A 15,753-nucleotide genomic window follows, 5' to 3' on the forward strand; every position below is an offset into this window, starting at 1 on the left:
ATTCACCCAAAATTTATTACTTGGGCTGTAATTGGTTGGGTTAAAATTGGCTAAATGCGGGTCATAACACAACCCTCCCAATTCTTAGTAAGTTTTAATTTCTTTGTTTTTCTTTTATAATTTCTTAAGTGCCTAATAAAACTATTTTTTTCCTTCTTATTATGGCTATATATAACATATTAATTAAAAAAAATCTTTTTGAAAATCTTTTGACAAAGTTTCTATGGGTCAATTTAGGCTACATATCGGCCCAATTTTTAGATGAAAGGAAATGGATTGGGCGAAAATAGGCAAGTCACTTGAGTAGGTTGGACAGGTCATGATGCCACCCCTAGTTTGGAGGAATCCATCCCACGATATGGTAATAAGGTACTCCCTCCGTCCCAAAAAGATTGTCTTACTTTTCTTATTAGTTTGTCCCAAAGATTGACACATTTTTATATTTATAAACAATTTAACTTTATGAGATGATTTACAACCACACAAATATCAAATGTTTGTTTTGGATCATACATTTCAAAAGTCTTCCTTTATTTCTTAAACTCCGTGTCAAATCAAACTAAGACAATCTTTTTGGAACGGAGGGAGTAATTATTATGCAGTCACTTTCTAATAATTGAGGAGAAAGTGTACAAATAGAGAGTCATTGTAAAGAGCCTTTCCTCTCACACTTCATCCCTACTTGCTAACACTTACAAATAGGGACAAGAATCATGTTAGTATTTGATTCTAAAATCAAAGCTGAGGATTGCATATGATAGTACTTCCACTACCCTGTAAAGCAACAGGACAAACTTTCACCACTAAAACACTCTCATCAGTTACTTTTTCCCTCCATTCAAGCCCCATCATATTGCACAAAAAACTCTAATTTAGACTAACAAAATCAACTCATTAAAAATTTAGCTACATGCAGGCTAATTCTGTTAGCTGCAGCAACAAATTTAACAACTGGTTATCACCATTTTAAGTTACAAGGTTAAATGGTGCCACCAAAGTAGACATATTTTGTCGAGATGGCTAAATTGCATTGTTAGTGTTAATGACAACAGTTTGTGCTTCAGCAGTGAAATAGATCAAATTTTTCAGCAGTTCTTGCTAATTCCATGAACCAAGTTTGATCAAAGAAGCCAGCTTTAGAAGGTTTAATAAGCCACGTAAAAGAAGACACTTGAGAATGAACCAAATTGCTCATCAATAATAGTCAAAACTGTCAAGGCACCGGCAATATGTGGTGTAGAAAAAAATTGCCAATGAGCACACAGTCACATAGTTTCTGTTAAGATTCTTAAAAATATGGTTAACATTTTTCCTGTTTAGTGTGTATACAGTAAGCACACAACATTAATAGACTAGCAAATATATCCTCAGGTCCACTGGCTGAAACTAATTCCTAGTACTCCATTGTTCTCTTTCAAAGAAAGTAACAAGTCTTGGAAAATGACAGCTAACCAATTGGTCAAATTGCATTATCTATTTCACCAAACCAGCAACCTATGGCTGTATATTAAGAGGAGGCTCTCTTATGGTAGGAAAACACAAAGTTCAGAGAAAAAACTATGCTAGGAGTACCTTTTCTTCTGTTCTCTTGGTTTCTTTTTCGTCCTTCTTTATTGTTAGGAACCTCAGCAGAGAGGTTTACTTACATTGTCCACTTGGACAAATCTTCTATGCCTAAAATCTTTGCTAGTCATCAGAACTGGCATTCTTCCATTATTGATACCATCAAGATTGAAGTTCCCATTTCAAAAAATGATCACCATCCAGCTCCAAAACTTCTTTATTCGTATGACAATGTCATTGATGGATTCAGTGCTGTCTTGTCTAAAGATGAGCTTGAATCCCTCAAGACTTCAGCAGGTTTCCTTTCGGCTTATAAAGATAGGACTGTTGAAGCTCACACAACTTATACCTCTGAGTTTCTTAAGCTCAATCCTGCTTCTGGGCTATGGCCGGCTTCTGGTTTTGGTCAAGATGTGATCGTTGGTGTACTCGACTCTGGTGTTTGGCCAGAATCTGCCAGTTTCAGTGATGATGGATTATTTGAAGTTCCCAAAAAGTGGAAGGGAATTTGCAAGCCAGGAACACAGTTCAATTCTTCAATGTGCAACAGGAAACTCATTGGAGCGAATTATTTCAATAAGGGACTTTTGGCTAGCGATCCTACTGTGAAGATTTCTATGAATTCTGCCAGAGACACTAATGGTCATGGCACTCATGTTGCTTCCATTGCTGCTGGTAGTTTTGCTAAAGGAGTCTCATATTTCAGATATGCTCCTGGAACAGCAAGAGGTATGGCCCCACGGGCTAGGATAGCTGTGTATAAGTTTAGCTTTGAAGAAGGAACCTTTACTTCTGATTTAATTGCTGCTATGGACCAAGCTGTTGCAGATGGTGTTGACATAATAACAATTTCTTATGGGTGGGATAATATTCCATTGTATAAAGATTCTATTGCAATAGCTTCTTTTGGTGCCATGATGAAGGGTGTCTTAGTCTCTGCTTCAGCTGGAAATAATGGTCCTGAAATGGGAACTTTAGCCAATGGAGTCCCCTGGATCTTTACCGTGGCATCATGCAGCACTGACCGATCATTTTCCGGGACTTTAACTCTTGGGAATGGCTTAAAGATTGCTGGATTTAGCTTGTTTCCGGTAAGAACCACCATCAAGGATTTTGCTTTCGTTAAGAATGAAAGTTTATCCACTTGTGATTCATCAGACCAATTACCCCAAATCCCTAATGCTGAACGTAGCATCATAATTTGTTATAGCAGTGCAGTAGAAGTAGAGGAACAAATGGCGGCTATCTCAGAGTCAAGATTTGGAGGAGCCATCTATATTTCTGATGATCCAGATGTATTGACATCCAATTTTTTTACAAATCGTGGAGCTGTGATAAGCACCAAGGAAGGGAAACGAGTGATAGACTATGCAACCAAAAGTGTTAGACCTAAAGCCAGCATCAGTTTCCAGGAAACACATATTGATGTAAAGCCAGCTCCAGTTGTTTCTGCATTTTCCTCGAGAGGCCCCTCACGAAGCTATCTGCAAGTTGCAAAGCCAGATATTGTGGCACCAGGAGTGTTAATTTTAGCAGCCTGGCCATCGAATGTTTCAGCTGCTGTTATTGGTGTCAATACATTTTTAGATAGTGATTACCGTCTTTTATCAGGTACTTCCATGGCTGCTCCTCACATTGCTGGAATCGCTGCAATGCTGAAAGGAGCACATCCTGATTGGAGTCCGTCAGCTATTCGGTCTGCCATGATGACCACTGCCAACCCTTTGGATAATACTGCAAAACCCATCAAAGCCGCGGATGATAAGAAATATGCCACATCATTATCCATGGGAGCTGGACTCGTTGATCCAAACCGTGCTGTTGATCCAGGCCTGATATATGATGCCACTCCACAAGACTACGTGAACCTTCTCTGCTCTATGAATTTCACAGAAGCACAATTCAAATCCATTGCTAGATCATCAGCTAAGCACAACTGCTCAAATCCATCCACTGATATCAATTACCCATCATTTATTGCTCTCTTTAGCCCAATTGGTAACTACACTTGGTTGGAGCAGAAATTCAGGAGGACAGTCACGAATGTTGGAGCTGGTGCAGTTAAGTATAAAGCAAAAGTGAGAGAACCAAAAAACACGACAATTTCTATCTCACCGCGGACCTTGGTGTTTGAGAAGAAAAATCAGAAGAAGGACTACACTCTGACCATACGTTACAAAGGCAATGCAGAAGACCAAGCACAATCTGGTTCAATCACTTGGGTGGAAGAGAACGGTCATCACACTGTAAGAAGTCCTATAGTAGTAGCTCCAGAGATTGACGCCTGGACCTGAAATGCTGCAGTTGACAAAACTGTTGCACTAGTAAGTTTGTAACGCTCTAAGAGAGTTCTGTTATAGTAGCTGGAAACATGTTGACAATTCATGACATATATGTCTTTGTTGGGTCATCAATAATGCATGGCTTTCTTGCTCTTTAACATTTTGTTGTTACACAGAACCGAAAGTCATCAGATGTTTCACATCATTAGATGTTTTCTGCAGATATCACCATGAAATAGTATATCCTCTTATTGAACTCATGGGAGAATCTATGGCTGCATAAAATATGCAGTGCTAGTATAACTGAAATTCTAATCCGATTAAGGAAGAAAAGATTATCTTGGACCTATACAGGGAAACTAAAGGTAATTTTCAAATTCGCGCAAACAATACAGTATGTTGATGCAAAGAAGTGTTTAACTGACAAGTATTGAGTAGACCCCTTGCCCTAGCCAACAAATGATATGTTAATAAACTTTCACACGAGGAAATTAGAAAATTTGTAGCGCTTACAACTCTATAGCTTCTTTGCACTCCCAGACATTTATTACAAGCAGAGCTACACCAAAACAGAAAACCAATGAACTTTGGTTCAGTCATATGGGTTGAAGAGGGGAAAACATACAGTACTGAGTTCTATAGTAGTACCTTGACAGATTAAAGTCTAGTTTGAAGCTCTAAACTGTGCATACCACTATTGCATTAGTTGATAAGTAGTTAAGTATGACTATAGGGCAGAGGTTTCTATTCCATTTCTGCTAATAGAGTAATAGACATTAAAGGGAGATCTTTACTAGCCGCCAAGAACGGTAACAGGGGTCATTAATCAGTAGCAACGTTCATACAGTAGGCTTTACATGGAGACTGCACGCGCAAGTATTTCCTTGTCAACAAGAAATTATCGCATAAAAAATCTTGCATTGATTAAAAGTTAGCGATGATCAAACAACACCTGGAAATAGCTATCCTTTCAGTACATATCCATTGACCTCAGGTATGTTTGAACACATCACCTACAGATCAAAAGCTATCAATAACATAATTTCAAGAGATTCATCAACAGGACAAAAGACAACCATGTTATTGACAACCTTCAGAGCCAAAACTCAAAAATTCTTCCTATCAACAATAGCTAAGAATTGGATCATAGCCTAAGGTTCTTGAAAAACAATTGGATCACAACCTAATCTGTTCCATCCCATAAGTATAAAGTGGAGCTAAGCAATAGCATCTTAAATTAAGCTGGCCAACTAAAGGACTCTCTTAGAAGAAATTCCAGTTTACCAATGGCATCATCTTTTTTGTGCTTAAAATGCTTTTGACATTTAGCCATATGTCTATCTTCTTTAACATTACATGAAACCCACAAGTTTTTAAGAAAGCAGAGATTTCCACATTTATTTTCACTATGTAACTAATGTTTCTTCCCTTTGGAAAGTCAGTAGAAGCTGAATTGTCCAAAATTTGTTCAATAATGAGACTTGCAATGTAGCCACCTCTTCTGAGTTTGTATATTAACACCCGAGTATGACCATCCTGTCTGTACTGACAATAATGACGGCACTAAGGGGATTTTCAAAATATAAAGAAGTAAACGCAAAAAAACTAAGATAATTCAACATCTATTATATACACATAAAAAGAATATCAGTTGAATATACATATATAGTCTAATTTTACGGCGAAAAGGATTCGGATGAGCATTCAGCCCTGAGTGACGATATAAATATTTTTTACACAGTTAAGAAAAAACTAATATTCAACTGATCTTTAATAATTCCATATTAACTTGGGAAACCTAAAACAGGATAGAAAGATCCCTTCTGCAGCAAAAGCATGCACTTCACCATATCAAGAAGGAAATATAATAGTGATAAAAGATGAAAGGAAGTTATCTAGAGACAACAACTATCATGTCAATAGTCAAAACACTAACAGCAGTAAAGACTCAGCTAGAAAACGACACTACAAAAGTTACACGCTTTATACAGAATACAAAGATTTTTTTCACAGTAGACTCTAGATGACTAGCTAGCTGCATGCTGAATCATGTTCTGAGCCAAGGGGAAAAGGGATAAACGCTTATGAGAATTCTGTGCATCATCAATTAGAATATTGGAATGGTCTATATTTTTTGTTAGTATTTTCTATTACATAAGATGTGGGAAAAGGGACAGTGAGAATCGAACTATTGCTGGGAGGCGTAGTAGGTAGCCCGTGGAATTAATCGAGTTACGTACAAGCTAGCCCGAACATCACAATTATAAAAAAAAAAAAATTGTATCCACATTTATTGTGTGAGAAACTACCACTCATATCACTAGATTATAAATTTTGGTCGACTATACGTGTAAAAATATTTAACTTTTTATATATGTAGACCAACCAACCCAATAGATTAGGTCACAATCCCAAAATTGTACTTTTTTCTCTTATTTTATGCAACAGTGTTTGATGAAGCAAAAAGTTTAAAAAATTAGATGAAGACCTTCAGCAAGTAAGCTAAATATACATGATTTATCAAAATTTTCCTTACCACAACTAAAGACGTGATGAGATTTACACATCTTTTTTATATTTCTCTCCTATAAAATGCGAACTTCATTTTATATCAAGTACCAAAAGTCATTTCAGTGAGAGTAAAATAAAAACAATAAGATCATACTCCCTCCGTCTCAATTTAAGTGTATTATTTTGACTATATAGGCATGTAGTTAAGAAATGAAGAAAGACTTTAGAATCTTGTGGTTCTAAATTAAAGATCTGTATAATGTACTAAAATGTACTTTGAATCCTGTGGTTATAAACTTTCTATCTATGATATTTGAACTGTCAACTTACTAAATATAGAAAGAGACATTTTTTTTTGACAAACCAAATCAGAAACTAAGGCCCCGTTTGGACATGGTTTGAAATCACGTTTGGACATGTAATTTGGATATTTTAAAGAGTATTTTCTCTTATAGACATAAAAACCCCACAAGTTGTAAAAATTATCAAAATATTCTCAATTCTTATACAATCTTATCAAATGAGCAAGTCATAGTTCATAACAAAATTAATACGCTAATTCATAACAACCGGCTCAAAATTAATACTAGAAGACCTTTCTAAAAATACAACATTAGTTGATCAAATTTTAGTTCAATAAATAAAATTAAACTATGGGTCTTCTTTTACAAAATTAAAAGGTTGATAGACACAAATAAAATTTGGTGGAAGTTAATGAGATTGGTAAATGATTGTTGGGGATAATTGTTAAAAATATCTACCAACTTATGAGTCTTTTTTTACAAAATATAAATTTATGGTTAAATTTTATATTTTAAAAAGTTAAAACCATGGTTTCAAACCTCAAATCATGCCTTTTTGGATAATTTGGGGTTTCAAACCATGGTTTCAAAATTCATGGTCAAACGCCTACTAAGACACTTTAATTGGGATGGAGGGAGTATTATTTTTCAAATACAAAAATATGACATTTTCAGGAAAAACTTGGAGAAAGAAAAGAAAAAAAAGAGTTTCACGTGTAAAGATGAAAAGCTGACTTACCAAAGCTTCAATGGAAGACCTAAAAGATCTTGAAGGAGTCTATTATGGCATGGGGAAAGTAAGACTGGAATGCATCATGAGAATTACGTAGAAACAGGAAAAACAAAAAAAAGACCCTGAAAAGGACCCTATATGCATATGCTAAATTGCTAATGGGGTTATGCGCACAAATGTCCCAATTTCTGGGTGGTCTTTAATTTTTTCCCTTTAAATTTATGGTCTTCAATTTTTGTCCTATAGCATTTTTGACGCGGTATAAATTAAATTATGTCGGCATCGCTGGCATTTAGCTTTGGTATATGTATCGTAACATCCCACAAGTAATGCCGGATAAGACAAAACTTTCAACATTCAACATAATCTGAAAAAAGCATAAGTTTATATTTCGCTCGACATAGTTAGTGTTTAGCTTCAGCTTATGTAGTATCACATCCACACAAGTTACGTCAGAAAAAGGCAAAACTTTCAACATTCAATATAATCTGAAAAATACTGGACAAATTGTTACATAACTTAATCCCTACAGAACTTATGCCAAATGAGGCAAAAGTTCAATTTCCGAAAACAAAATATTACGAAACTTATGTCGACCAAGCATATCTGGATATTTTCATTAGATAAACGGCAGACACAAAAATTAAAGACTAATGCGTTTAAAGGCCAATCCGCGCAAAAATAAAATATGGTACTCCTTCCGTCCCAAAAAAATTGTCCTCTTTTAATTTAAGCAAAGTTTAAGAAATAAAGAAACTTTTGAAATGTAATCCAAAATAAGCTTTAGATATTTATGTGGTTGTAAATCATCTCATAAAGTTAAATTGTTTAAATATAGAAAGAGATAACTTTTTGGACAGGTAAAAAACGCGAAAATCTTAATCTTTTTGACGAGTAAGAGTATTGTGTATTACAGTGGGCTTTCCATTTAGAGGTACTATAGCATTGGGCGAGGATTTTGCTTTTATACACTGCTTAACATTACCACGCCCCTTCTTCTTTTCCTTATAGCGCGTGCAATGTCAATCAGCCATTTCAGTTTTTTGAACATAAATCTTATTAATTTTTTTAGATATATTTAATAATCAAGAAATTCCAATTCAAATCACAATATCACTATTGTAAAAGGAATGATAATAAAATATTAGTCTTAGCAAAAAAAATTGTAAAAATAAAAAGGGTGTTTTCCATAATGTCTTTTCATGTCAATCTCATTCCTTTTAAAGAAAATTGTTAGTTTTTATGTTACTTATTCTAGAAAATATCTCAGAATATTTTATAAAAAATTATAAGTTTTGAAAAACTAATTAAAAAAAAACTAACCAAATCAATCCAATGCATAATGAAACAATATGTTGGAAAAAAAAAAATCTATATCCAACAGCTTGGAAGTGACTCTATTTGACGTGAATTCAAATTATCGGATCAAAAATTCGGCAAAAAAAAAAAAAAAAAAGATGCCATACAGTGGAAAGGACTCGTTACTAGATAAGTACAGGAGTTACATGAAAAAATAGTAGGAGAGTCAAGATTGTGGTTAACTGTTAAAAATGCACTTTTACTGTAGTGTACAGATTTATCTCTGTTTGGACTATGCAAACAGCATTCTTTGGGTATTTCGAAGTTTTTCTTTTGTAAGCGAGCTGACAATTTGTACTTCTGCCTGCCTAGTGGGTATAAATAATGTGTTAAGGAAACACAAGGCACTCTTTTGACAAAGACTATTATCTTAATAAATAATTTCTTGTATTTATTAATCCTATTGCAATTAAATAAAATACATGATACTCCCTCTGTCTCAATTTTTGTGATATAATTTGACTAGACATAGAATTTGAGAAATACTTTTGAAATTCGTGATCTAAAACAAATGATAAGTATTTGTGTGATTGTAAATCATTTCATTAAGGGTTAAAGTGAAAGTTTTCAGCTAAATTTTTCTAAATATAGAAATGTATCATTTTTTTGGGACATACTAAAAAGTAAAGTGTATCACATAAATTGAAACAGAGGAGGAGTATGTATATTTTATTTATTTATTTAAACACATTCTAGTCATTTTGTCATACATGCATTCATGTGTTTGTAGTTGAATGTTTGGTTGACAGGTGATTAGGGCCCGATTGGCCATCAAAAATTTTCATTTTTTTCCGGAAAACATTTTCACTCTATTTGAAAATCAACGTTTGGCATGGAAATTTCAAATATATAACTGAGTTATCTTGGAATTTGAAAAACAAAAAAAAAGCTTGTTTTTACTTTTTTCATTTTCAATACATTCAAACAATCAAATATTCTTTTGCAAAACTATAACCAAACACAACTCCATCTTCAACTCCAACTCCAAAATACCAAATAAAGTGAAAAATGTTTGATTTTCATGGCCAAACGCCTACTAAATTATTCATAAGACCACCAAGATCATTACTGTACGATATACAAACCTAACACTGCTTTGGCTTATGAGCTTGATTGTGGGTATAAATGGAACTGTATAGTAGCTTTCTGATTTCTGTAATCACAGACATACTTCCAGCTAAGAATACATATGGTGTGATATAGGTAACAACTTCTTCGCACCCGATGCTTACACCAAATCAATAGATGCATGACATGTGTTTGAATTATGTATTTCACACCGAACTTTGCTAACCTAACATAATTAAATAATTTAATGAGGTGATAATTTTAACCAACCATAGTTAAGTTAAAAAAGTATACGTGCAGATACATGACATGCATCTTTACTTACTTGACATATACACACACTATATTTTTATCGAGGGAGTCGTTTAGACTTTTTGCAAGGAGGTTAATTATAAGCCGAAAAATAGTTCCTGATGTGCAAATCTTAAAAAGTTGTTGAGGTAATTGACATACAGTCACTTCCAAATAATTGAGGAGGAAGGGTACAAATCGCAAGCTTGGCCTTTTCTTCTCACACTTTGTCGTTACTTTCTAACACTTACAAATATGGACAAAAATCATGTTAGTATTTGATTCAGAAATCAAGGCTGAGGTATGATAGTACTTCCAATACCATGTAAAGCAACAAAACAATTTTTCACCATTAAAACACTTTCATCAGTTCTTTTCCCTTCATTCAAATTCTCCAAATTGCAGAAAAAAACATTAATGCTCATGTCATTCACTCAGTGCCCTGGTCAAATGCACAAGGTCAAAATCAACTCATTAACATACTTCTAGCTGTATTTAGGCTGATTCTACTAGCTGCAGCAACAAATTAACAACTAGTTATCACCATATTAAGTTACAAGGAAAAGTCGCGCCAAAGAACACAAATTTTGACAAGATGTCCAAATTGCATAGTTAGTGCTACTGACAACCGTGTGCTTCAGCAGGGGAAAGAGATCAAATTCATTAGCGGTTCTTGCTAATTTCAAGAACCAAGTTTGATCAAGGAAGCCTCTTTAGAAGGTTTAATAAGCCACATAAAAGAAGGAAGACATTTGAAAATGAACCAAACGTTCTCATCAATAATAGTCATATCCGTCAAGGCCCCGCAATACATGATGTATAAGAAAATTGCCAATGAGCACCTTGCAGACACTTAATCTCTGTTAAGATTCTTAGCCTAGTTAAACTTTGCAAAGCAAAAATTGTTTAAAAACTCAGTCTTCATCTCCTAACTAAGAGAACTAAACTCAATTTGTAGTAGTCAGATGTGCTGTCCTACTGGTACAAGCATCGTGATCAAACCAAGAAAAGATATTGGGTGGTCGTTATAGGTTTACCAACCAACTATTTCAGCTCCTGCAATAATGATGTGAAAGATTCATGTTGGTGAGTGACGGTGAATGGTGGTAAGGTAGCCCTCCACTTCCAAAGGGCAGTTGATGAGTGGCAGCTGAGGGTGCATTGATTGCTGAATTTCCGAATCCTGATGATGCTGCAGTAGAGAAGAGTGGCATTGCGGGACTCCCACCATAAGTATTTTGGTCTTGCCCCATCCATTTTAAGGAGGTGTCAACTTCCATGCCCTTCTCTATTGCTGTTCCCTGGAGGAGGCATCATAGGATGTTTATTAGGTAAACTGTGCTAACTAAATTCAAAGACAACCACATATACATTGAGCTAGTGGATAATAACTTGACACTTACCATGCAGGAAAAGAGAATCTTATCTGACCCAGACTATAAACTACATATATACAGGAGGTTAATCTAATTGTAATTGCTATTAAAGATGATGCTTCCGAAATCACTGGGAAATTACGGAGTTTAGGCTGACTGCAAGTTTCGTATCCAGTAATTAAGGTAACTGCTTCAAAATTGAATTAAACATAAACAAGCAACATGTAGATGAAACTAGGTAATGAAGGCTACGAGTACTCGAGTAGTGTACCAACCTTATATGCAAAAGAATTGAAAATAATCCAAGCAGTGTTAACAAGAATACCTTAAATGTGGGTAAGAGATTGCCATTCAATCCATTCCAATGGAGGGGATACTGAGTTTGCATATGCTGAAAGTTCCCAATTTGGCTAGTTTTTCCATGTTGATTGTCAGCATAGAAAGAGGGAGATATACCCAAATTTAGATCAAGATTATGACTTGTGCCTGCATCAAATGTAAAGATTGGTAGTGTTCAACCAGCTAAGCAGAGCTAAAAGAAAAAGAGACAAACATAAAGGCGGTGTCTGGAAAAGTGTGTAAGACTTGATATTACCTCTAATATCAGCCTCAGAACTCAATACCCCTTCGTATGTGCTTAGTTCAAAGTTGGTGACTGCCTCCTTCCCATTGCATTTTATAGCAGCCTTATCATATGCCCTGATCAAGCGCCAAAGACCAAGTTCAGTCAATGTTGAGAGGTTAACCATATACTATAAAAAGGAATGAAGAGTCAGGTCATGATCATTGGACCTTGCAGCTTCTATCTCACTGTCAAACACTCCAAGATAGATATTCCTGCAGGCACATAATGTAAGGTAACTGGTTAGCAATACTCCCTCTAGCTTATAAAGATCAGTCTATCATATGGTTAGACAGTGAGAAACTTGAAACAGCCATATTAATAATAGTGCGACATTTCTAAGCCACGTTGAAACACGTGATCACTCACTTCTTTCCAAGAAGCTGCCCCATCCTTGCTTCCCATCGACCACATTTATGCAGAGTGACTCCCCTATATTTTGAACTTCCTCTAGAGAAGCCATTGCTCTGACGACGAAGTATGTGCACAAACTCTTCTTTGCTAAAGTTCTTCATCTACATGCCAGTCAAAGAAAATTACATTAAACAGCAATCATATTCCTAATTGAGAAAAGGACTTCAACTTGAAGTAATGACGGGATTAGCAACTTCAACCAACCTGCTTCAGATCTTCTTCATAATCACTGATGTTAAAATTGATATCTGCATCAAGTCCTCGGAATTTAATTGCAGCACGGTCATATGCCCTGCAATTTTTAAAGAAAAACTCAGTACTATAACTATCCAAGTTCTTTCTCTTGAGAAGTAAAAAAACCAACAAATGGAGTTAAGATAAAACTCATTCTACATTATATAGTACCTAGCAGCAGAATGTGCAGTGTCAAAACCCCCTGTGAATACAAGTCCCAAATGCAAAAACAAAGCTAGCAGTCAGCAAATCAATTCATGAATAAAGCTGGAATAAACTTTATACCAATAAAACATGAGGTTAATTATAAATATAGTTGCTTACCCAAGTAAAGTTGTTTCCCACAATCCCTGTAAAGTCCATAAAAAAGCTGCTCAGAGTGGTAATAAAACATTTACGAATTGCTATCCAAACTTAAAAAGCAGCTCATTATTGCTGCTAGATAGACCTAATAAACCCAAGAAACAACTGCTATTTAAAATGTTCAGTAATTTTTTTAAGCAACTCCGTGTAGGTGTTAGCATAACTGCATAAGTTCATAACTGCATAAGTTCAGTATGTTAAAAAATGAGAGAACAAAAGTTCTGTCCTGCCTTAAGCATGGATAAGTGAAGAGCGCTGCAGTGGTTTGACGGCTGGTATATCGAAAGAAGGGCAGCGGGGTGCACAAAGCATCGTCCGGGGAAGAGCCGCACCCCAAAGGGCGTGATGTAAACAGCCTAACCTAATGCAAGCATTAGTGGCTGGTTCCACGGCTTGAACCCGTGACTTATAGGTCATACGGAGACAACTTCATTGAAAGAACACTAGCTCTACTGGGTCCTAAGCATGACTAGGTCAAGAGGATCTCAAGCATAAAGTTCAGTATGTTAAGAGGACTATGAAGAGGGTTGTGGTAGGTTGAAGACTAGCATAAAAATAGTTACATTGTGATGAATCTCATATAAATCTATAATCCACCTCAACAAGTTTGTGATTGTCTTTAGTTGATTGATTTTCGCATAAATCTTGAAAAAAGATACTAGTAAAATACCATAATGGAATTGAACTAAAGAGTGACTAGTAAACCACTAGAATATTGAAATACAAAGTGATGATGACTAACCAGATGTGAGATTCCCATCTTCCAGTCCTTCGATAGAATGTAACTCCACGATACTGAGAACTCTGAGACCTTGGTCCTCTTCTACTTTTCTTCGCCTATCAAAAAAGTATTACCCAACGTATATGTTAGTAAACATAGTTAAGTGACTTTGATGGAAAAAAAAAGTCATAGTTATGTGATCATCAGTGAAAATTTACCTGTAATTTCAGCTCAGGAGTTTTAAAGATCCTCTGTTCATTCACTAATGGAAACAACTCCTTTATTACAAATCCACCATGATCCCCAGTTTCTTCGTAATCATTATTGGATTTCAGTATATCAAATGCATAACATGAATGCTCATCAATGGAGGAATTATTGGAGGTTTCCATTTGAGTGAATTCTAGAGGAACATCATCAGAAGTAAGATTAAGGTCAAACATCTCAAAATTACACACTACAGTAAATTTGATCAAATGGGTGCCTTACTAATTACAGAACGAGAATTTAAGAAAGGAAAGAAGTTAATTAAAGAATGAGGAATTTGATCAGTTGGGTTTCCAGGGATACAGGAAAATGGCTAATGGATATGAAGAAGAAAGAATATATATATATATATATATATATATATATATATACACTCTGTTTTTGGTTTAATTTGTTTTAACCTATATTTTTAGTCGCGTGTTAAAATGAATGAGCACTAATTTGAAAACAAATTCGACTTTATGAATGTTCCATTCATTCACACACTACACAAAGGCATTTCTTGCGTATGTACACATTCTAATATATATATATAGAGAGAGAGAGAGTGAGAGAGTGAAAAAGTGTGATGAAATGAGAATTGCATTTGTTTTCGGAGGAAAAAAAGATGGAGATTACAGTGGTAACAAGGAATTTTGTCACTCTCTAATGGTAAAAAAATAATTGGAAATTTTGTTGGGTGCCTAGGAAGTATAACAGTGTGGTTCGGTGGCGGAGCCTGATTTTCACCGAATATGTTGAAAAATATAAAAAAAACAAAAGTTTAATAAAAAATATATATACACATATATAAAAAAATTTTAATTTTGATATATACATATAATTTTTTATCCAGGCTTCGCTCCTGATGTGACTTCCAAAAGCAGAGGGCGCTTCCTGTTATATAGTGTTATGAAATTCTTTTGTACTCCCACGACGTAGAGCGTGATGCTCACTCGAATGATTTTAAAGGCCCGTTTGGACTTACGAATATTTCACTTATTTTTTAAATAACTATCTGGTTATATGAAGGTGAGATTTCAAGTTTGAAAAACTGGTTTAAACTACTTTTTTTAGTAGAAAAAAGTTTTTTTTCTCACAAAACTTCATTATTTTTTCAAATGAAATGCATGTTCTATTTTCAAGCAATTTTTTCAACTTCAATTTAAATATTATTCCTCCCGTCCCATTTTATATGAGGATATTTAATTGGGCACGAAGTTTAAGAAATAAAGGAAGACTTTTAAATTTTATAGTCTAAAACATATCATAGAAATTTGTATGATTACAAATCATTTCATAGAGGTAAAAAAGTATATTTAAAGTTAAATTGTTACTAAATTTATATATACAAAAAAAAGTGATTCTTTTGGGGACTATAAAAAAAAGAATGTTACATAAATTAAGACGGAAGAAATAATTTTTTTGTAAAAGAAATATCACCAAATTCATATCCAAACGCCTATTAATTTTTCACAAATTTATGAAAATCTATAGACAAGCTTATATGGTATTGACCAAATTGAGAAGTAGCTCAATGATACTATCAAGTCACTCCTAAGATGTGATCCGATGATAGATAGAAGTAGTAGGGACCTTTTTCCCTTATTAGGAATATTCAACACCTGTTAATTACAAGTCATGCATTAAATGATTTGTCAAAATTGG

General features: G+C 34.7%; 1 protein-coding gene and 1 pseudogene across 1 annotated transcript; one reads left to right on the plus strand and one right to left on the minus strand.

Annotated features, from left to right (window-relative positions):
* Positions 1–1,267: 1,267 nt before the first annotated feature.
* LOC132049530 (subtilisin-like protease SBT3) lies at positions 1,268–4,003 on the plus strand. Its single transcript, XM_059440375.1, has one exon. It carries the CDS (start codon positions 1,560–1,562, stop codon positions 3,855–3,857), a length of 2,298 nt encoding a protein of 765 aa, XP_059296358.1. The 5' UTR covers positions 1,268–1,559; the 3' UTR covers positions 3,858–4,003.
* A 6,865-nt stretch (positions 4,004–10,868) lies between these two features.
* Positions 10,869–14,435, minus strand: LOC132049531 (AP2-like ethylene-responsive transcription factor TOE3; annotated as a pseudogene).
* Positions 14,436–15,753: the final 1,318 nt, after the last annotated feature.

Source organism: Lycium ferocissimum, chromosome 3 (genome assembly GCF_029784015.1).
Source record: "Lycium ferocissimum isolate CSIRO_LF1 chromosome 3, AGI_CSIRO_Lferr_CH_V1, whole genome shotgun sequence".
Taxonomy (NCBI): Eukaryota; Viridiplantae; Streptophyta; class Magnoliopsida; order Solanales; family Solanaceae; genus Lycium; species Lycium ferocissimum.